This window comes from Lagopus muta, chromosome 12 (assembly GCF_023343835.1).
Source record: "Lagopus muta isolate bLagMut1 chromosome 12, bLagMut1 primary, whole genome shotgun sequence".
In the NCBI taxonomy this organism is placed as follows: domain Eukaryota; kingdom Metazoa; phylum Chordata; class Aves; order Galliformes; family Phasianidae; genus Lagopus; species Lagopus muta.
This window is the reverse complement of record NC_064444.1, coordinates 17,335,705-17,356,708: the sequence shown is the minus strand read 5'-3', so window position 1 is coordinate 17,356,708 and position 21,004 is coordinate 17,335,705. Positions and strand designations below refer to the sequence as shown.

At 47.9% G+C, this 21,004-nt stretch overlaps 2 protein-coding genes across 6 annotated transcripts in view; one reads left to right on the top strand and one right to left on the bottom strand.

Annotated features, from left to right (window-relative positions):
• Positions 1 to 156: 156 nt before the first annotated feature.
• Positions 157 to 18,140, bottom strand: TSNAXIP1 (translin associated factor X interacting protein 1). Of its 4 annotated transcripts, none has more exons than XM_048958242.1 (16): positions 18,000 to 18,140; positions 16,042 to 16,132; positions 15,472 to 15,584; positions 15,137 to 15,260; positions 13,798 to 13,891; positions 11,702 to 11,898; positions 10,622 to 10,760; positions 10,219 to 10,388; positions 8,835 to 8,994; positions 8,554 to 8,684; positions 7,837 to 7,965; positions 6,649 to 6,810; positions 5,947 to 6,056; positions 5,044 to 5,167; positions 4,648 to 4,754; positions 157 to 3,230 (listed from the first exon to the last, which is right to left on the bottom strand). In XM_048958242.1, the coding sequence occupies exons 3-16, from the start codon at positions 15,549 to 15,551 to the stop codon at positions 3,002 to 3,004; spliced, it is 1,956 nt and encodes a 651-aa protein (XP_048814199.1). In that variant the 5' UTR covers positions 15,552 to 15,584; positions 16,042 to 16,132; positions 18,000 to 18,140; the 3' UTR covers positions 157 to 3,001. The 4 variants fall into 4 exon arrangements, with proteins under 4 accessions (XP_048814199.1, XP_048814198.1, XP_048814200.1 ...); XM_048958241.1 differs by lacking the exon at positions 18,000 to 18,140 and adding an exon at positions 17,862 to 17,942; XM_048958243.1 differs by lacking the exon at positions 18,000 to 18,140 and adding an exon at positions 17,694 to 17,756.
• A 306-nt stretch (positions 18,141 to 18,446) lies between these two features.
• RANBP10 (RAN binding protein 10) overlaps positions 18,447 to 21,004 on the top strand; it is a 57,704-nt gene continuing 55,146 nt past the window's right edge. For both annotated transcript variants that reach the window (XM_048958249.1, XM_048958248.1), the window contains exons 1-2: positions 18,447 to 18,682; positions 19,212 to 19,323. In XM_048958249.1, coding sequence (XP_048814206.1) covers positions 18,478 to 18,682; positions 19,212 to 19,323 — 317 coding nt within the window. In that variant the 5' untranslated portion in view covers positions 18,447 to 18,477. The remainder of the gene's footprint in view (positions 18,683 to 19,211; positions 19,324 to 21,004) is intronic.

Genomic DNA, 21,004 nt, shown 5'->3' with positions numbered 1-21,004 from the left:
TTGCTTATTCTGGTGAGCTGAAAGGTTACCATACGTCTGCTGCATTTTCAGAATGTTCCTTATAGGCACTTGTGCTGGTGCTCTTCATGCTAACCATTTATGTGCTCAAATGAGCAGTTATGGACTGCCTTCTGAGAAGAAGATGATCCTTGTTTACAGCTGTGTATTTTTTTTCTAGATCAGGAACTTTGAAGCTTGGGATCTTGTCCTACTTTGCAAACCTGGTCTACGATGTCAAGAGCAGGTCATAGTTTATCTGTGGCAACAGCTGATGGGGAGTTAACAAGCAGTAATTGAAGACCATCTGAGAGGTTAAATTTTCTAGCTCAGATGTGGTAAATGGACTTAATTGTGTAAATTTGGTTTACGTGGCAAAGTTTTGGTAACATGGGCACTGTAGGGGTACCCTTGTGTCAGACAGCCTGTTCTGAAATAGAGCCACCACTGGCTAAATTGGAACCCTTCTGCAATGCACATCAGTGCTAACATAAGAAATGGTAAAAAGTGCTGCACAGCAGGTGTGTGAGGGAGTGATGAGGAAAATGTGAGAGAGACAATCCTGCAGACCCCAAGGGCAGTGCAGAAGGAGGGCAAGAGATGCTCTGGGAGCAGAGTAGAAGTTCCCTACAGCTCAGGAGAGGCCCATGGTGGAGCAGGCTGTCCCCCTGCAGCCCGAGGGCACCACATGGAGCACAACATCACTGGGCAGAGCAGGGAGGAAGGAGCAGCAGAGATGAAGTGTTAGAGGCTGATGGCAGCCTGTGTTCCCCACCTTCCTGTGCTGTATGGAGTGGGAAGGGAGTAGGAGAGTTTGAGAATGAAGGAGTGACTTAGAGCTTTGGAAGAAGAGGAGAATGGGAGAAAGGTGTCTTTTAGTTTTGTTTCTTTCTCATCTCTCAAGTAATTGTCAATAATTTTCCCCAAGTCTAGGCTGTTTTGCCCCTGATGGTAAGTTGTGTGTGATCTTTACCCTGGTCTTTTCCTTTCAAAGAGTGGGAGTGAGGTGGTGGCTGGCTGAGATAGAGCTAATAATAACACACCATGCTTTGTGTTTGGGCCCTCCCTTTATTTCTAAAACACATGCTCAGAGATGAGGGCTGCATTTCTGCAGGTGTTTCCTGATGCCAACCGTGGTGCCAAATAAACCCTTGTGCCCTTCAGGTAAGGGAGAGAATGAGTGAAATGCTTGTCTGTGGTTTTACTGCTTACAGTGAGCCTAAGCTGCACCAGGAGGAAGGTCAGCCACGTCAGAGGGTTTGTAAGGAGCAAAGAATGATGGCTTTCTAAAACAGTTCACAAGCTGGGGAAGGATGACACAGTTTTCAGAAGAACAGACATAAAACTTTGCCTTGGATATCATTCATCTGTAATGCTGTTCTGTGTTTCCCAGTCTGACATGCTACCATGCTTCCTTTCCACTTAGCCAGTTTGCAGTTCCCAAGGTAAGGCAATTGAAGTGCTTGCTTATTTTCAGGGAAAGAAAAAATCTGTTCCTTCCTCATCAGTCTTTAAACTGATTAATTAGTCTGTGGAGAAGGGGTGGCTCAGGGCTGCTGCTTTGCAGTCCCCTCGAGTCAGAGTGGGGCAGAACAGGGCTGGTGCTTCCAGCTGGGGTCAGCCACAGCTCAGCCAAACTAAAGAAAGAAAACTGCAGACTAAAGGAGTGGAGTAACTGCTTTTTCTTTTTTCTTCTTTGCAGTTTAGGAATGTTCTAAAGCCACAAAATACAGTTTTCTGTATTCTTGGATCTGTGAGGAAGAGTTCCTTACTGAAAAGTACAGTGTAGCTTCCCAAAGGTCTGAAATGGTGCAGTTAATGAGGACTCCTGGAAATCATACCTGGCTTTTGGCAGCAGTGCTTACAAGTTAAACCAATTCTGCACAGCACTAGGAAATGAAGGCCAGTGAGTGAGTTATTTTGACAGGCAGTTGCCAATACAAAGGTCAGTCATTTTCACGTTTAAAAAAAGTAATTCCAGTATTATGGGCTTTTTTTCCTCTCCAGTATTTGAAAGGAAACAGCTTTGTTAACTGACATAGTATTTGTCCTTTTACAAATGTGTTTTATGCAGTTTTTTTAGTGCACCCTCACATCTTTGCATGCCAGGGTTTGAAAATTTTGGTCTGAAGTAATAACAGAGCTTCCAGCTTCTTTCTGCTGAAGTGCTGTGAGAATCCTCTTTCTAAGAGCACTTCAAAAGAGACTAGAGAGAGCCTCCTAGTTCCTGCTGAGGGAGGACAAGGTAGGATTTCTGATCCATTCTCTCTTCTGTTGAGAGGTGTTCTAGTTGCTCTAGTAAACTAAACTGAAGGCTTGGAGGGATAGATTGCTATCTTTCAAGTCCTACCAATGAAACTGGAAGGGTGAAAGAAAGAACTGCTGCTTACAGGGCAATGCATTTAACTTTTTGGAATCTATATTGCTCAGGGTGAAGCAAAACAAGTGAATCCTGCTTTCGGTAGTGCAGTGCTTTCCTTGCCTTTCCATTAGATGCTCTCCTGGAGAGCTTTGCAAATCTGAAGTTCATCTACCAAACATATCTTCTGTGTTTTAATGCCCTCTTCCTTCCAGCTATTCTGAATTTTGCTGTGTTAAATCTTCTGTTTTCAGAACTTCTCCCAGAGATACGTGCAGTTAGGACACCTGATTCCTAGTTAGATGATGCATCTGCTTTTTCAGTGCTTTTGTATTTCCTTTCCTGACACTTAGCAACTTATGCTGGAGGTAGGCAACACCAATTTCAGTAATCAAGGCAGAAATTGCAGGGGCTTCATACACCTGATGGTACTTATTCTGTCATGTGGGCTATGATGTCTCTCCAGTTCACAAATGCAATCTGTTTTTCCAGGACAGTTCAAATTAGCCTATCCTCTCAACAGTTAGTGACTGTGTGTGTCTCTACATGCATTAAAAGTGGTATTTAGTGCAGTAGCTCTGACTCAGCTCTGTATCCAAAACTGCAGATCAAACAGGCTTTTTATTCTTAACGTGGGAAGCTTCCTTACTCTCCTTCAGAGTCTGTTGTGCTTTCTTTCCTGGGTGAGGGCCCTACTCGTCTCACGTCTCCAACACGGAGTCTCTCCAGCACGGTGTCCACAGGCACAACTTCTTGGTCAGGCTGTTCTCTTTTGACCTGGTAAGCCAGGCTGATGTAGGCATCTAGCATCTGATCATTGATCTTGGGATCAATCCTGCAGAAAGCTGCCTTCAGATCATCGGCATCCACTTCTCTGCTTGAAAAAACAATTCAGTCACTTGCACTGCTATGGTATAGGATAGGAATGCCCAAGCATTTGTACCACAATGTACCACAATGCACATAATAAATTACTAAATCAAACTGACAAGAAATTAGGGAGAGTTAGTTTGTGATCACCTGGAAAGACTTTAATTTTCCTCTGTTAAGCATTTTTTTACTCTTTGTTATATAACTATGCTTTTCCTTGCTAATTCAGTGCCTGTAAAAGACAGCATTAAACTGCCTGTGCATCCACCCCACCTTTACTGTTTCCCTCATTGCTTGGTGGCTTCTTTTCTGTGCAGTTGCTCCATCCTGTTTGTCTTGATTTGAGGTGGGATTATTTCTCAGACTTTTGCCTTCAACGCTGCAGTTGTCAGTCCAGTTTGCTTCTCTCAGTCCTCAGAACTAATCTGAGTATACACAGGACTTTGCTACTGTTTTTAGAGAGCTGAGGGATGTCGAGATCAACTTCAAGTACTGAAGGGGATTATTACCAGCACAGCCAACTTTCTCCACTCACTGCTTGCCATAGCCCTTACAGGTTGTTTGTCCTGCCTCTTTACCTTGTGCCCATTTGTTGCTGTTCCAGGTGAGCCTGTTCACTAGTTAGGAGGTTTCTCAATCCTAGGTACCCTTTGCATCTCCAGTTCCCACGCTGACCTCTCCATGCCTCATCTCATGCTGTTTTTCCTTGGTAAAAGCTAGTAATCCCTGACTTGTTACCTCCCCTTCTCTGTAGCCACTCACTGCTGCTTCTTGCCAGCACCTCCAGCCCGTGTCCCCAGATGCTCCTCCTTGTCTAAATACTCCCAGCACAGCCTTCTCTTTTCACTCTACCATTTTGGCTCCCAGTGCACCTGCAACTCTCTTCTTGACCCCTGCAGGGGGCTTGGCCAATGGTCAATCCAGAAGCTTTCTGCGTGTCCTGTGTGTGTTGATCTCACTTATTCTCTGTTTTCCCTGGCTGTCATGCAAGACTCCTGACTGACCACAGTTTCCCTTCAGCTCAGACTTGAGCAGCACACCTCGTGTAGCATAGGTGCTCAGCCTAAGCCCAGTGCCCTGGTGGCTTCCAGGATCCTCCTTCTTTCTCGCCTCTCTCCACACTAAGGTTGTTGTTAGGGAGCTCATCCTCTGCACTGCTTGAGCATCTTTGTCAGGTCCCTGCAAGCCCAGGAGCAGTTCAAATCCAGCCCCAGCACATGGGCACAGTGAGGTTGGAGGGGTGACAAGGAGAAAGGCACAGCTCACCGCAGGGTGGGGAAGTGGGCAATGAAAAGACCCAAATGTATGGTACAGCAGGTATGCAAATCTGAGTCCCTGCACAGGAGCAATGTGTTCCTGTGTCCATGGGGGGATTCTGATCCACTGCCCCCACCCCCATCAGCCCACTCCTTTGTACGTACGTTACATCTCCCAGGCTCTTCTTTAGCTCTTGCAGGTACTCCTGCTTCTCACTGACATACTGGCTCCTGAGCTTTGCAACAAAAGGTTCAGGGTTCCCCTCTTCATCCTGAAAGAATTTAGAGCACGGATCACGTGTTCCTCCATCCCAGTAAGAGTCATTCCCCACTGTATGTTAAAATAGCTCCCATAGAAATGGAATTTCTATATGAAAAGTGAAAATAAAATCGGGAAAAACTCACAGAAAAAAGCAAAAGCTTGCATTACAGAGATCTGCAGATGGTTTTCAGAGCCTGTGGTGTGCAGTGCAGCTATAGGAGTTGGATAAGCAGTCTGACCAGCCTAATTCAATTATTTTGCTTAAACCCAAGTCAAAAAGAAAACTTATGTGAACTTACTTCTTCGAATAAGGATGTGTAGTCAATGAGGTCTTCATCACTGTCCAGATTAAACCTGCTTGCATCAACCAGCTCTTGGATTGCATCTCTTCTTTTCAGAGGAAAAGCCTCCCTCAGAGCCATTCTGCTTGGAGACAGGCAACAGCATGTGAGCAGTTAATGAGTGCTGGTATGGACGGCAGCATTTTAAGCTAGCAGAGTGTGCATGTGCACCGTGAGCTACATCTTCAAAACTTCATTGCCCTCAGAGAGGATACACATGTCAAGGAAGTGCATGCACCTTCAGGTAACAAAGCAAGGGTGGTGATTTCAGGTGGACGTTGATGCTGAACCATTTGGGAAGTTCTGAACGCAGCATGGTGTTGGTTAGCTGGGAGCTGGCACGTCTGCACCAGAGCCATGTTCCCAGCTGTGTGTTGGAGATGGCCCTTGCCTTAATTCTGTGCCGTAGCCCCAAGAAATGCTGTCTCTAGTGAGTACAGTTTATGAAAGCACAGGTGATTGACAAATCCAATTGACAAATCCTGCACCTGGGGCAAAACTCCCAGAAACGCTTTGTGAGCCATGCTAGGAGCAGGAGGGAGCACTGCAGCAGATCCTCTGTCTCTTCCCTGGGGAATGGGGCTGGGTGCAGATGCTGCCTCATCCCACTACATGTGTGCAGTGCCCCAGTGCCCTGTATCTCTTCACAGGTTTCCCAGTTTTGCTAATCAAAACCTGCAGTTCTCACATAATTCTAAAACCTTATGCTGAGTTTTACAAGTAGACACTTGCTATGGCTGTCCTCACAGGAATTTAAGAGAGGAAAACTGTTCCCTGGGCTGTGCTGACAGATATAAGTGAAGCAGACAGACTTGGCTTATCCCAGCACGCAGAGCTCAGTGTGTGCTGCTTGGCTCTTGCCTGAACTGCTTGCTGGGCAGGGACCCATTGCTGGAGCTGTCACAGGCAGCCAGCTGCTTCTGCAGGTCAGAAATCAGCTGATTCTGGTCGTGATATTGCTCTTCAGCTACCTGTGGAACAGGGAAGGTTCACAGGTCAGGAACTGACTTATCTGTTGGCCCTTGGGTTGCATTCAAGAGGGAAGCAAAACTGCGAAAGGATTGTGCTCACTTCTAAATCAGCTTTTACCTGAGCTGCTTTTAGTGATTTATAAATTGTCAAGCAACACCATGGCTTGCAGGGCGGCTGTTCACAACAGTTCCTCCTTAAGCAAACTGCTTTGAAGAGAGTTGTTCACTGTCATGTGTCTTTGGGGTTGGCCTTTTTCTCCCAGATAAGATGAGAGAGAACGGCCTCAAGTTGTGCTAGGGAGGTTTAGGTTGGATATTAATAAAAATAGTGGCAGTATATTGGGACAGGCTGCCCAGGGAGGTGCTGGAGTCACTGTCCTTGGAGGTGGCCAAGAACTGTGGAGACGTGGCACTGAGGGATGTGGTCAGTGGGCATGGTGGGGATGGGCTTGATTTTTAGAGGTCTTTTCCAACCTTAATGTTTCTTTGTGAACAGGCAGTGAAGTGAAGCTGCCTTGCAGAACGCTTCCCTGCCTTCTTGTTTGTACTACCAGCAATGTCTGGGTGCAGCACAGGGGCACGGGTTGCCTACCTTTCCAGTGAGTATCTCATAGAATGAGCTCATGACGTGGTTTGAGGGGCAGAGTCTCATGTACTCATACAGACTGTAAGACCATTCCATAGCAGAGGCATCTCCATACTTCTTCTGGAGGTAGCTGAGAAAGAACTCAGGAAGACTGGAACGCTTTCCTGTCTGCAGATAACAAGTGAGCATCGTGCATGAGCAGCAGAACTAAATCAAATCTGCCAGTCTGACTGCAGCTGTTTGCATACAGATGTGTCTTCTGGCAGGACAGGTGCTGGCTGGAGCCTTCCCTGCTATTTGGTCATTCCAAGCCTTTCTTCCAGGTTTAGTCAGTACAATCTAAAAGGTAGGTCTATGAGGAAGCTCTCCTGTTGCTGAGTCCACAAATCATCTCTTTTCTCCTAGCCCTTTTTGTGAAATACTTAGGAACTTAATACCTGTGAGGTGCTTCCCCTCTGTCTGATTTAGCTAAGCTTTGTTCATGGGTTCAGACAACGAGGAGTAGTTACTGCAGAGACCTGAAGCCAGACAATGATTGCAGCAGCCCTGCTTCCCCAGGAATCTAATCTGAAAGTAAAAAGCAGCCATAGGAAACACTAAACTGTTTAGGGCTGACCTAAGGGATGTATTTAGGCTTCTAGCTCAAGTGAAGAAATCTGTGAAGTGATTCTGCCTCTGTAAAGGTTGCTCTTGTGTCTGAGGCTGATAACAGGGCATTATACATGTCCCTAACATGAGAAGGTTCAAACACAGGCTCTTTAGCCTCCACCCTCCACTCCCAACCCACCCTGGACAAAAAGGGGAAATTGTCTGCTTTTTTTGTGTGACAAAACCAAAGCACTTTTATGCTAATTTGCTTCATAAGTGACTTTTTTTTTCTCTTCCTCCTTTTCTGTTCCTCATCTTCATTTCTTGTGGTACCACTTGTTCCTCTGGACTTTCATAGTGGATTGGCATGGGTTAAAATCAGTCCAGAAAAACAAAACAAAAAAACCCAAACAATTGACCATGCTTTGGTGGCACAGATATTGCCATGCTTCCAAACCTAAGAACAGATGCTACATAGTTGTGATGGCATCCTGGTGTACAGTGCACCAGAACATCCCAGAATAGCAGCAGTCATTCTAGCTAAGGTCTCAGATTCACGAGTGTGGTTGATTTAGCTCAGGGCTTTAGAGAAGGAAAATGACAAACCTGCTGATCTAGTGCAATTTTCTCTTTCCAGATGTCCTTCAGGATGTTCACCACATCCTTCTTAGTTGGCTTTTTGTTCTTGACTTCACCTTCATACCTCAGGTACACAGGAACCTTGTCACTTTTGCCCTAGGAAATAGAAGAGAAACAGATGAGGCCTTCCCCTTGCTGGCATCAGTGCAGCACTGGAGCAACGTTTTGGTGAATTTCTTAGGGAGAGACGTGGAAGGACCAAGGAAGTGTTACTCTGCCCCTGAGAAAATGTTTGGATATGTTATGAGGTGAAGATCTCTTGTAACACTGCCTTGTCCCTGTATCATTTCCTGCCTCTCCTGCTTGTCAGGGTGCAGTGCAATGGGGTGGTGTGGTTTGAATTACCTCCTGATGCCGTGGGAAGGAGTCGTTCCCTACAGTGCACTCCTGCTATGCACTCTTAGTCATTCTGGTGCTTGGCTAAGCTCATCTCAGCAGTTGTCTTTTCCAATCTTAATGATTCTATGCTTCTATACTTCAGCTGTCCTCGATATGCTTACCCTCAGGTTCAGCTTTTCTCTTGCATCCGAGTTTCCCCAGCTCTAAAATTTTCAGTGGTTATGCTGATGGTGGGCGCCAAATACGCTGAGTCCAACCATGAACGCAACCTCCCCACCTTCTGAATGGATATTTACTACCAATGAAGCTCAGTGGAAACAAACAGAGGAGAAAGCATGCGCGTACCCATCCATGGAAGACATTCATCTCTTTTAGCACTGCTGTTCCTATTTCCTCCAGAAGCACATCCACCAGCTGATTGCTGCTCTTCCCCTCGGCCAGACGGCCCCACCGCTCCACTCCGCCAGGAATCACTTCTGCAACAACAAAAAGATGCTGAGCTGTTCACAGAGGGGCATTTTTCCCGTGAGTGCTGGTTTTGTGTGAGCCCAGTAAGAGCCTTGCAATGAATACAGCTCTATAGACATCTAGTCTGCAAGCAAATGAGTGCTGAGTGCAGGCGGCACCTGAACACTTTGCCCAGTTGGGCCGGGGCGTGTGGCTGCGTTCAGCTTCTTGCAGTTGGCTGTAGAAGCTGTCTCGCTCTTCTGCAGTCTCTTGGTGGATTTCCAGCAGTGTTCCATACTCCTCGTGGAGCTGCTCAAAATCCTTCCTCAGAGTCTTCATCTAAAGCATACAGAAAGGAGGGCTGTAACCAACCACAGCAATGGAGATTTTCTGTTGTCTGACAGTTCAGGTGAGCATTCAGTTCAGCACATAGATATACGGAGAGCATTCTTGGTTAACTGCCTTTAGATTGGATGAAAAATAAACAATTCATTACTTTTTCTTGTTATCATTTCCAGAAACTTCAAATAGAATATATCAGTGATGTTTTTTATGCTGTTTTTTTGTTTCAAAACAGACCTTAATGCACTAGGAGAGAATGGGAGAGGTGGTTTTGTTTTGTTTTTTGTTCTAGAAATGTTATGTGCATTTCCTTCAGATCCATTCATCTTTATTTAGAACACGTTTCCTTTTCATATAATTTATTCTTGTTCGGCTGCAAAAACATCTGCAGAGATGTGGAGTCCTCAGTGCAGGAGAGACATAGCCCTGTTGGAGTGTATCCAGAGGAGGGCCACAAAAATGATCCAAGGGATGGAACACCTTCCTGCGAGGACAGGCTGAGAGCTGGGGCTGTGCAGCCTGGAGCAGAGAGGGCTCCAGGAAGACCCACGAGTGGCCTTTCAGTATCTGAAGGGGAGCTACAGGAAAGAAGTGGACAGAATCTTTAGCAGGGTCTGTGCTGACGGGACAAGGGGAAATGGTTTCAAACTCAAAGATAGCAGATTTAGGTTGGATATAAGGAAAAAGTCATTTACAGTGAGGGTGGTGAGGAGCAGAGAGAGAAGAATTACAGGGTCTTGGCCTGGTTCAGTGCATTTCTCTGGTGGAATGCTAAGATACTGCTGAGGAGGCCTTGCACAACTCAAAGCCATCCTTATCATCAGACACAACAGGTTCTCCTTGGGAGAGCTTGGAGCTGGAGGGACGGCTTCTATCATGGACAGGTCTCCCTGGCTCGAGGAACCTCCTCTGGTTCTATCACAGCTGGAAAATACAATGACCTCCCTGGTGGTGGAGTCAATGGCCTGGAGTTGCAGCCATGAAATGCTATTGGAGAAAGCAAAATCCAGCAAGGCAGGTAGCTGTTAGCTGCCCGGTTCAGCAGTAGTTTCAGTTTGCTGTGCTTCGGACAAAACTGTGCAGTGAATGTCAGACAAACATAGTTCAAAAGCCTGTATGTGAGCTGTGTGTACAGAGTCCCTACCCTAACTTGAATACTGATACATCCCATTATCTTTGCACTCATGTGATACAGCTCAAAAATTTGGAGCTTGTGCTGACCTCCTGAAGTAAGTCAGAGTATTTCTTCTCCAGTGATTCAAAATCTCTCCTAGGCACAACATCTCCATACTCTGCTGTCATTGCATTCAGCTTCACTTGGGCTTTTGTGAGGTCCTGCCGAGCCATCTTCAGTGCCAGAGTGAGCTTCACCACATCTTCACCCTTTTCACCTTTAAACAACAAGTGTTATGGTTGGAAAAGACCACGAAGATCATCTAGCCCAACTGTCCACCCACGTCCCCTCCTAATCCCTTCCCTATGTGCTTATGGATATTTTGTTCACTAATTTAGCTTATTTTAAGAGTCAGATCATATCTGATGATATTTTGGAGACGCTTAATGCTGCACCATGGGTGTGCAATGGGCCGTTGGGCAGGACAGATTCCTACAGAGATCTACTTACCACCTTGGACCTGGTGCTGTTTCACATCCAGCTGCTCGTTGTGCATCTCATTCAGTTTTGCTACAAGCAGTTTGCGGGCGCCGTACTCCTGGAGGTAGCGTGTGTACTCCTCAGCTACACTCATCTGCAGGTGCTCCACCTGCAGGAATTGATCAGCATCGATGGGAAGCCTTTGGGTGGCGTGGTGAGCCTAGAGGCAGGACTATGGGGCAGGTGTGGGGTAAAGGAATGTGAAGTAGGAAAAAAAAACTGGAGCAGGAGAGTGGTAAGAAATAACACTGTAGGAAAGGATGGTTAGGGAGAAACATGCCAGAAAGGCTTGGACTCCGGAGAAGGTTGCTGAAGAGTGCTCTATCTGTGTTTTGCCTTTCAGAGAGTGAATTAGATACAGTTCATGCTGAGTTCCAAGGTTTCTCTATTGTAATTCCATCCCCCAAAAAAGCAGCAGGCACCTTGGAGAGCTCCTGTGATTCAGGTGAGAACTCTGAAGGCAAACGCGTGCCTCCCCTTCCCCCCAAAAGGAAACTAAATGTAAATTCTCAGTTGCCTCAGAGATCGTTCAGTTTATCCCCATGTGAGGCTTGTAAATACCAACAAGTGGAGGAAACAAAGGAAAGTCTAGAAATGCTAAGGGAAGAAATATTTTTGAGTGTTTCAATCTATGTGCTGAAACCCAAGTCTCCAAGGTTCAACAAATGCTATCTCCACAACTGTGGAGCCTACAGTCTGTGCAGAAGCTGGTTGTCTGGGACAGCAGCTACAAGTCAAGGCTTCTGGTAGCAGCACAGCCAGCCCTAAGGGAACACGGATGTTCTTGAGATCCAGCATTTCACAGAATCACAGAATTGTAGGGGTTGGAAGGGACCTCCAGAGATCATCGAGTCCAACCCCCCTGCCAAAGCAGGTTCCCTACGGTAGGTCGCACAGGTAGGCATCCAGACAGGTCTTGAACATTCCTACAGTGCCAGCTGCTCACCACCAGCTGCAGTACTTCTGGCACTAAAGGATGAGCACCTGGGAGGAAGAGATCAGATGGATTCAGGTGAAGCTGGGAGGAGTTTGACCTTTAGCCTTATTTACCTGAGTCTGAAGACAACTCTTCTCTTCCTTCATGTTGTCAATAAACTTTAACAAATGATGTTTCTCTTGCTTTAAAGTATTTATTTCCACTTTCTCCTTTTCCTGCAGTGCTAATATCTGCTGGGTGCACTCCTCAGACACAGTGGTGACCATGGCCTTCAAGGGCTCTAGGGCACGGATTGTCTCCTTCTGATGAGCTAAAGAGAGCAGAGGTAAGTTCTTACAATGAGCAACAAAACCTGAATTTTACTTGAATTTTGTCTCCTTGAGTATTTCAGGCTTTGTGGCAATGAACACTGATGATGCCATCATGCTTCACTAGGTTGTCATCATTTAAGCACAGGCAGCATACGGAGCTGAAGATAGCTGCTAATTAGTGGTTTACCTGGCTTTGTAAAGGCATGGTCTTCACAAACTTAGATTGGCTTTCTTGTCTCCAAATGCAAGGCCTTGTGCCACCTGCGTACAAACTTGTCTACACTCTCTCCTCTCTTTATTTCTCTTTTTCATCAGTACAACTAATAAAGAACTCTTTATATTGGTTTTGCTGCCATCTGTGCTTTTCACTCTCAACTATTTCCCCTTTGAATTGATTATTTTTCCTAAAGGCACTTATCTGAGGGGATTGGTGTGAGTGCTTGGGTGCCAGATCCCAGTCACGTAGTAGAACTCCACCTGTCACCACCTCCTTGTTGTGGAAGCTTGCTTTTATGACTAAATGAAATTCCACCACAAGAAGATGTAATTCAAATGAGGCTGTGGCAAAGGTTTTCCTTGCTGAATAATGCATACATTCTCTCTCCTGAACAGGATAGAAATGCTGGCAGATACTGAGTAATGTCACTTGCAGACATTTTCCTCTTTGCCAGAACTCTAATATAAGTATTCATGTACAAATACCATGCAGCAGACTCTGTATTTTAAAACTTAAAATGCATGCATAAATCTAAAAACAGGAATGACTTTTCTTATTATAGTTGGGTGTGAGTTTCCTTCCTGTGCTGTAACTGTACCAAAGGTTTTTCTGAGCTCTTTCACTATGACACTGGTACCAGGACAGCTCCCCAGAAGATGGCAAAAATTAGAGCACTAGCTCACTTGGTGTGAACAAAGAACACTATGTTCTGAGGTGTCAGTGGAGTGTTTCACAACTGGCTGCTGACCACTTGGCAAGGAGGAGTCAATAAAACATCTCGAGTAGAAAATATGCGTAAAAGATAATAATAATTAAAAAGTAAGCTTCAGCACAATACGGGCTATGGAACTGACACTAGTAATCCTCTGGGAGCTGAAGGAATATCTTCTGCAGAGTTCCAGAAGGAAACTGTTAGTAAAATGTTCTGATGTAACGATTAATATTGATTCATTGATCTTGCACTGTGCAAAGATCTCTGCCTACAGTGAGGGACTATCAGTAGGCAGTCAGGTAACAGCTACTGGGATAAACGACACATTCTATTGGAGAAACTGTCCCGTTAGGAAAGTGTTGACAGCTGTAGGCTGCTCAGTGTGACAGGAGTTCCCAGTGAGAAGCTATTTCTAGTGCCCTGTTTACAAAGCACTGCTATCACTGTGGCATCTGAGAGCCAAGAGGGGTTTAAAGGCACACCACAAATGGACAGGGAACAGCCAGTTCAGCTCTCTGCCCTGCCCTGCTTCAGGAGTAATGCAAGCTTCAAGTTACCACTGCAAGTGCATCCAAATATATCAGTATGATATACTCTGCTATCAGCATGGTGGTTTCGGAAAAGCTGAGGTACGGATGTTGCCTGAACTGTGTGTGTGGTGAAGATCATAAGGATAAATAACTACAGAAAAACCTTCAATCTAAATAATAAAGGTCTGATAAATATATATATATAAACACCTGCTATGTATGAGGGAAGTAGACTCCCATGTGGGAAGACTTCATTAACAGACCAGAAAGATAGTTTTATCATTTGATGTGTTTGTATGTCCCTCAAAGAGAACTATTCTATGTGAATATTTAGAATGTTCATTCTATATATATACATATATTTCCAATATGTAATTAGCTGTGTAAGACTACATCTCCATCAGTGTTTTCCCCTTGAGGTCAAAGTCCAAGAGCTTACCCAATGTGGCTTCATACTCATTCTTTATAGCTGACAGCAAGGGCTTGTAGGTCTTGAAGTTATCTATGAAGAATTCAAAGATCTCTCTGTAGGGCTGAGAGAGGAAAGAGAGCTTGAGAAGACATTCTCAGAATTCAGATAGTTGGGCCCTGATGGGACAGCCCATGTGCTGTCCTCAGCAGAGTAAAACTTGTTTGTGGGGACAGTCAGAGTGCCATGTTGTATGTGAGCCTGGGAAGGCTTTGCTGGCAATAGTAATGTTCTCACTGAGCGTACCTCGCTATTGAATGCAACTAAACATGTTGTGTCATCCAGTAAAAAAGTACTTTCCAAGAATAACACATTCATGAAACCTCTGTTTTCTCTTGCTCTTAATCACCCATCAGTAATCAGTTGATTAACTGACAGTTGGACTTGATGATACTAGTGGTCTTTTCCAGTCCTAAAGATTCTGTGGTTGTTTCCCTCCATTCTTTTCCATTTACCACATTCCTTTCTTATCACTACAGGATTCCTCTGGGAATTAGAATTCATGCAGAGAAACTCTAATCCAAATGTGTCACTCAGCATAAATGCTCTGATTGTGTTTTGAATTAAAGTGGTGGATTTCAGTGTCTTCAGTAGCTGTGTTCTCAAACGTTCACAACAAACTCCCAGGGGTAGGCCTGATAAAAACTTAATTTTGGGGATCCTGGTTAAGCAAAAGCGTGACAAGGAGCCCCATTCTTGTCATGTGCAGAAACATAATTATAGAATCATAGAATGGCCAGGGTTGGGAGGGACCTCAAGGATCACGAAGCTCCAACCCCCTGCCACATGCAGGGCCACCAACCTCCACGCTTAATGCTACACCAGGCTGCCCAGGGCCCCATCCAACCTGGCCTTGAACACCTCCAGGGATGGACGGGGCATCACAGCCTCTCTGGGCAGCTGTTCCAGCACCTCTCCACTCTCATAGCAAAGAACTTCACAAATGAAAGCTTTTGAAATGAAAATTTTGGAGCCTACACCTTGCTTTATGGTTTAGTCAAGAGTCTTTGGGAGCTCAGTGAGTAAGTAGTTTCACACCCCCTTCATTTTACCATGTCTTTTTGAAGCCTTGGGCTTTGATTTGAAAATGGAAAGTTACACAAGCTGTGGAGCATGCTACTCAACAACATATAAACACAACATACAAACAAATGACATTCTGAGTAAGTTCTCTATTGTGAGCTGTGAACTAGGCTACCTAATACAAACTGTATTTGCCTATTTTCCCACCTACTTTTTCCTTTGGATGACCAGTTTGAGTAACCCATCTCAGTATGTTGTTCCAAGTCAACAGAAACTTGGATCTGACCTGCAGCTTCAGTTCTTGGGAGATCCCTTTAGTCAGGGCAAGAGTCTGCAGCTCTTTCCTTAAGTAAGACTCCAGTTGTTCCAGGTGATGTGGCTTTGGAATGGTGAGAAGGGTCCGTTCATTGCTGCAGAGACACAGGAGAATGGATATCAGCTCAAGGACTTGGGTTTTGTTCCTACTGTCCATTGCTACCAGTCAGAACCAATAATGTTATTTATTATGCTCAAGTTTTATGGGGTAAGCCAACCTCGTTGTTCTCAGTGCTGGGAGAGATCCTGCTCTGTAAATTCCTTGTTTCCAAACCCTGCTTCTAGCTGTCCTGTGGCTTAGCTTACCCAGGTGTTCTCTCCTCTGGGGCACTGCAGGGTTTGTGATTCCTTAGGACTGTCTGGCCGGCTGCAAATGCGGGCCACATGGACCATTGGCCTCTAACAGAAAGCTGGAAAGACTGGAGAGAGAAAGAATTATGTTTGAAGAGCACTGCAAACACAAAAGAGAGCCAAAATGAGGCTGAAATATCCTCAACAATGCCTCACAGTCAATCTGACTGCCCGAGAGGACGGTGGGATAGAAATACAACCTAAATGCGAACGGAGACAAAACATGTGACTTTTATGGACCTTAACCACTCATCAGTTGGTTGCTACGTGCCTTCCTGGTATTTATTTATGCATAATTTGGATATAGTTTTCACCACGCTACTTTGTCTACTGACACACACTATGGAGCAGGCGTTCCTGAAGGCTGGAAGATGCTCTAAACAACTTTTTTTTCCTTTATTTTGGACTATATGTGTCAAAATCTGGCTTTAGCATCTGGCATATACATCCACAGCAGTTGTCGCAGCCCAAGAACAGTGTTTATATTCCACTCCTCTTCCCTCCACCCTTAAAACCTGAACTCACCAGAGCCTTCTGTTTCTTGGACAGGGTAGGTTTCACACTGCAGATGTGTGTTTGGCAACTGGTAATCTTCGAGGAAGATTCAGGAGAGGTCCTGTGCAACAGCAGGGAAGAGACTTTTCAAAAGCCACAGAATTAACTGAATATTCTGTTGGAGGTTGTGAATCTGGGTGATGCATACCTAGAGTAGCTAGTTGTGATGTGCCTGATGGGTGGAAAAAACTAACAGGGTGATGTAGACAGAGCAATGAGGAGATTTGTGGTACAGCTGAACACCAGGACTGGCACAACAGAATCATAGAATGGCCAGGGTTGGAAGGGACCTCGAGGATCACGGAGCTCCAACCCCCCGCCACACGCAGGGCCACCAACCTCCACATTTCATAGCAACCCAGGCTGCCCAGGGCTCCATCCAACCCGGCCTTGAACACCTCCAGGGATGACATTAACATCTTTATCAATGACACTGAGTCAGCAAGTTTGCTGATGACACCAAGCTGAGTGGTGCAGTTGACACAGTGGAAGGATGGGATGCCATTCAGAGTGACCTCAGCAGCCTTGAAAAGTGGGCCTGGGTGAACCTAATGAGGTTCAACACAGCAAAGTGCAAGGTTCTGCACTTCGGCCGGAGGAATCCCAGGCATCCATGCAGACTGGAAGGAGCTCCTTGAGAGCAGCCCTGCGGAGAAGGACCTGGGGATCCTGATGAATGAAAAGCTGAACATGAGCCAGCAGAAAGCAAATGGAATCCTGGGCTCCATCAGGAGAGGGGTGGCCAGCAGGGACAGGGAGGCGATTGTCCCTCTCTACTCTGCCCTTGTGAGGCCCCATCTGCAGCACTGTGTGCAGGTTTGGAGCCCCCAGTGCAAGAAAGACAGGGAGCTGTTGGAGAGAATCCAGAGGAGAGCAAAAAGATGATCAGGGGGCTGGAGCACCTCCTGTACAAAGACAGGCTGAGGGAGCTGGGCTTGTTCAGCCTGGAGAAGAGAAGCTGCGGGGTGACCTCATTGCAGCCTTCAGTACCTAAAGGGAGCCTATGAACAGGAGGGGAATCAACTCTTTGAAAGGGCAGATAACAGAAGGACAAGGGGAAATGGTTTTAAGTTGAGGGAGGGAAGACTGAGGTTGGATGTCAGGGGAAGTTCTTTGCTATGAGAGTGGTGAGGTGCTGGAACAGCTGCCCAGAGAGGCTGTGATGCCCCGTCCATCCCTGGAGGTGTTCAAGGCCAGGTTGGATGGGGCCCTGGGCAGCCTGGGCTGCTGTGAAATGTGGCGGTTGGTGGCTCTGCACGGCACTGGGGGGTTGGAGCTTCGTGATCCTTGAGGTCCCTTCCAACCCGAGTCATTCTGTGATTCTGTGACATTGGGTGCTTTGCTCCTTGTGGCAGTGAGAGCAGCCAAGCTGAGCCCTTTTCTGGGCAAACCTGAGCGAGCTGATCTTCTGAAGAGGTGAGGTTCGAAACAGAGCTGGAACAGTGCTGTCTGAGTCAGGAGCTGGGACTTGGGGTCCCAAAAATGCCCGTGAAGCTGCTTCTCTGGGGTGGCCATAGTGCTGGCCAGCAGAACTGGCAAACCATGTTAAAAATACAGCCAGGACCAGGCTTTCCTAGAAGCAGGTGGGTGTAGGAGAAAGGCCTTTCAATGAGTGAACCTACACTCACGTCGGTGCCCGGCCGCACCCAGCCGATTCCCTCCCTTGAGACACGTATCAGCGCCGATACAATCCCCGCCCCGCCGCTCCCCGGGCAGCACAGCGGGGGGCTCTCAGCTCCCCACGTACGGGAGATGCCCCGCAGGTCGGATCGCCGCGCTCTGCCGCTCACCGCCTCTCAGTCCGCCTCGCCGCCATGCCCCGCGGTGCCGCCTGTTTACGCCCGTCGCCATGGAGACGGTCGCCTCAGGACCCCCCGCCCGCCGCCATAGCTGCCCGTGCCGCGCCTGACGCCGTTCGCCGCTCTCACCGCGGCCCGGCCCCGGTCCAGCGACGGGTGAGCTATGCGAGACGGCCTCGATCGGAGCGAGGCCGTCCGAATAGCTCCGTTCGTCCATCTGACCGGGCGGCCGAAACCGGGCCCTGCGCGGAGGCGGCGCGGCGGACACCGGCGGCGGCGCGGCGGCCTCTCGGCCGCCCCTCGGCGCCGCGTTGCCCGGAGGCATTCTGGGAGCGGGAGTCCTGAGCGCGGCACGACGCCGCTCGGCCCCGCGCAGAGGAGACACGTTTCCCACAGCACGGCGCGCTGCGGGAGGGGGCGGGGCCTCGCGCGCGGGGCCTGTCGGGACGTGTAGTCCCAGCGACTGCATACGGCGGGCGGGAGGCGGCGGGTTGGACTCCGCTTCCCGTCGGGCAGCGCGACCCCATTGTGGACACGCTCGTAGCCCATTGGCCGGCGGCCGGAGCCGGGCTTCGCTCCCCGCCCGGTGACACAAAGCGAATCCAAGATGGCGGAGGCGGGCGCGGGGAGCCCGCACGGGGGGGATGCGGCGGCTCCGGGACCGCCCGAGGAGCAGGAGCTGAGCCGGCGCCTCCGTCGCCTTTACCCGGCCGTCAACCAGGAGGAGACGCCGCTGCCGCGCTCCTGGAGCCCCAAGGACAAGTACAACTACATCGGCCTCTCGCAGGGCAACCTGCGCGTCCACTACAAAGGTGCCGGGTCGCGGCGACTCTGCTCGCGTTCCCTCGGCCGGGACGGGACCGGCCGGCTCCGCTACCCCAAGGGGAAAGGTTGCGGGGTGCCGGGCTGCGGGAGCGGGGCTCGGGGAGGGCGGGGGGGGCTGAGGGCTGCGGGACGAGGAGCCGTCCCGGCGCTGCGGGTTCGGGGATCGCGGCGATGCGGCCCTTCCAGGCGCTCCCTGCCCTGCACGGCACGGCGATGCCCCTTTCCTGCCCGCTCGGTAAACACTGATGTCATTCCCCTCTTGCGTAATGGAGCTGCGTGCCGCTGCTGTGCGGCGCTGGGATGGCAGCTCTGCGATGGCGGCACCGTGTGTCCCGCCGGGTTCCTTCCAGCGGCGACAGCGCCGGGGGTTCCTCGGGAAGGAGAGTGGCAGAGCTGCTCTGCTGCTTTCAATGCGATGAAAACACTCCAGTCGTTTTCAGATGGAAGGAGATGCTGCCCCCCAATCTGCGCAGCAGATCCCGGTGTCCCAGCACTGACCCTTCTCTTCTTTCCCAGGTCATGGTAAGAATCACAAAGACGCCGCCTCGGTCAGGGCCACGCATCCCATCCCTGCAGCTTGTGGCATTTATTACTTCGAAGTGAAGATTGTCAGTAAAGGGAGAGATGGGTGAGTGCCTTGAGTACCTGCCTGCAATTCCGTCTGGTGTTGGCCATCCCGCTGCACTGCTGCCTTCCCAGGGCCGTGCCTTCAGTTCAGCATTGCAATGGTTGACTCGTGGGGAAGTTACGTGTTGTGGTACATGTAATGCAGAGGCATTCAGACATTTCTGTTATCTGCAGTTTGCTATGAGCAGTTACATCAGTGTTAGAAATTCAGAGTGTCACTTGCAATGTGAATTATGGTATTTTTTTCCCCTTGCTAGCTGGGTCTGGATGCTTCAAACCCTGGAATTACAAAGAATTATGGCACGATAGAGATTGCCTGGGAACCTAGCCCTCAGTCCTAGAATCGCTTCCATTGGAAGGGCCCCTTAGAGGCCATCTGGTCCCAGTGAGCAAAGACACCCACAGCTCCATCAGGGCTCACAGCCCCGTTCCCTGACCTTGGCTGTCTGCAGGGATGGGGCAGCAGCAGCTCTCTGTGCAGCCACTGCCTCACCAACCTTAGTAAAGAACTTCCTATCTCCAATCTAACCTGGAGAGCTCTTTCAGTTTGAACCCATCTCCTCTTGTCCTTTGCCAGCACCAAAGAGTCTGTGCCTTTCGAGACAGATGGAATTAACAATATAAGGATTTCACTTTTGTTAGTTTTCTACTGCAGTATGGAGGTAAATATGGTGAAATGTGCTGAAATGTGGGCAGGCTTCAAAGCGAGCAATTCTGAAGACAGGTGAGGATGAGAGCCACCAATCACTGAGTTCCTGTGCCTGAACCCTTGGTCAGGTGATGACACATGGCTGTTTTCATTAATCTATCTCATGAGAAAAAAATGTAGGACTCGGGATCTAACCAGTGGGTGCTGTGTTCTAAGTCATCATGAGCTGTGATCCAAACAAGATGTGCAATGAAGAGGAAAGGGAGGGACCTGGAAATTAATTTAGGATTGTTGGGTGTTTGCATGGGGAAGAGGAGTCATAGTGTTACTTGAGCACTGGAAGGAGAACTGAGACTGTTTTTTAGAAGCTTCGTATCCGTGATGAACATAAAGATTCTTTTATAGAGGGGACACTGTAGTGTTTGTGAATAGAGGCTGGGATCTGTGGAACTTAGACTGTTTCTAGTCTAAGTCCTGAATTTGGACTTGTCATTCAGGGTAGATTATACTACAGAGCACTGTGACACACCTGTGCAAGCTTGGGAGACAAAACTAGAACTAGAATGCTAAATGTGCATTCTGGTCATTATTCCCCACCAAAACATGCTCTTTTTGTGGCACTTAGTATTGTAGGCTGTCCTGTTGGCCTGTACTGCTTCGAAGGGAAGAATTGTGAGAGCAGCAAACCCTGCTGGTGGCATTAGGAGCAGCTGTACTCCACCAAGAAGTGCCTCGCTGACCTGGTGGTGAATGTTGCATCCCACCTGGTCCCGTGGTCACTCTGTTGGGTGTTACTTTGATCCAAAATACAGCTGGTCCAGGATGTCCTTGGTGGAGTTCCTTTAAAGCCATATTTGGGATGATGGGAAGGCGATAAATAAAGCGTTTCTAACGAGGTTTGGGCTTCTGCTGCTGGTGTAGATTAATTTTTAATCACTGTAAAGATATTAACCTGCTGTGTGAGCCCATGTATAGTTTTTTCCTTGCTAAAGGATGAATATTGCAGCTGCAGCCATCCAGAAGGTAAAGCAGC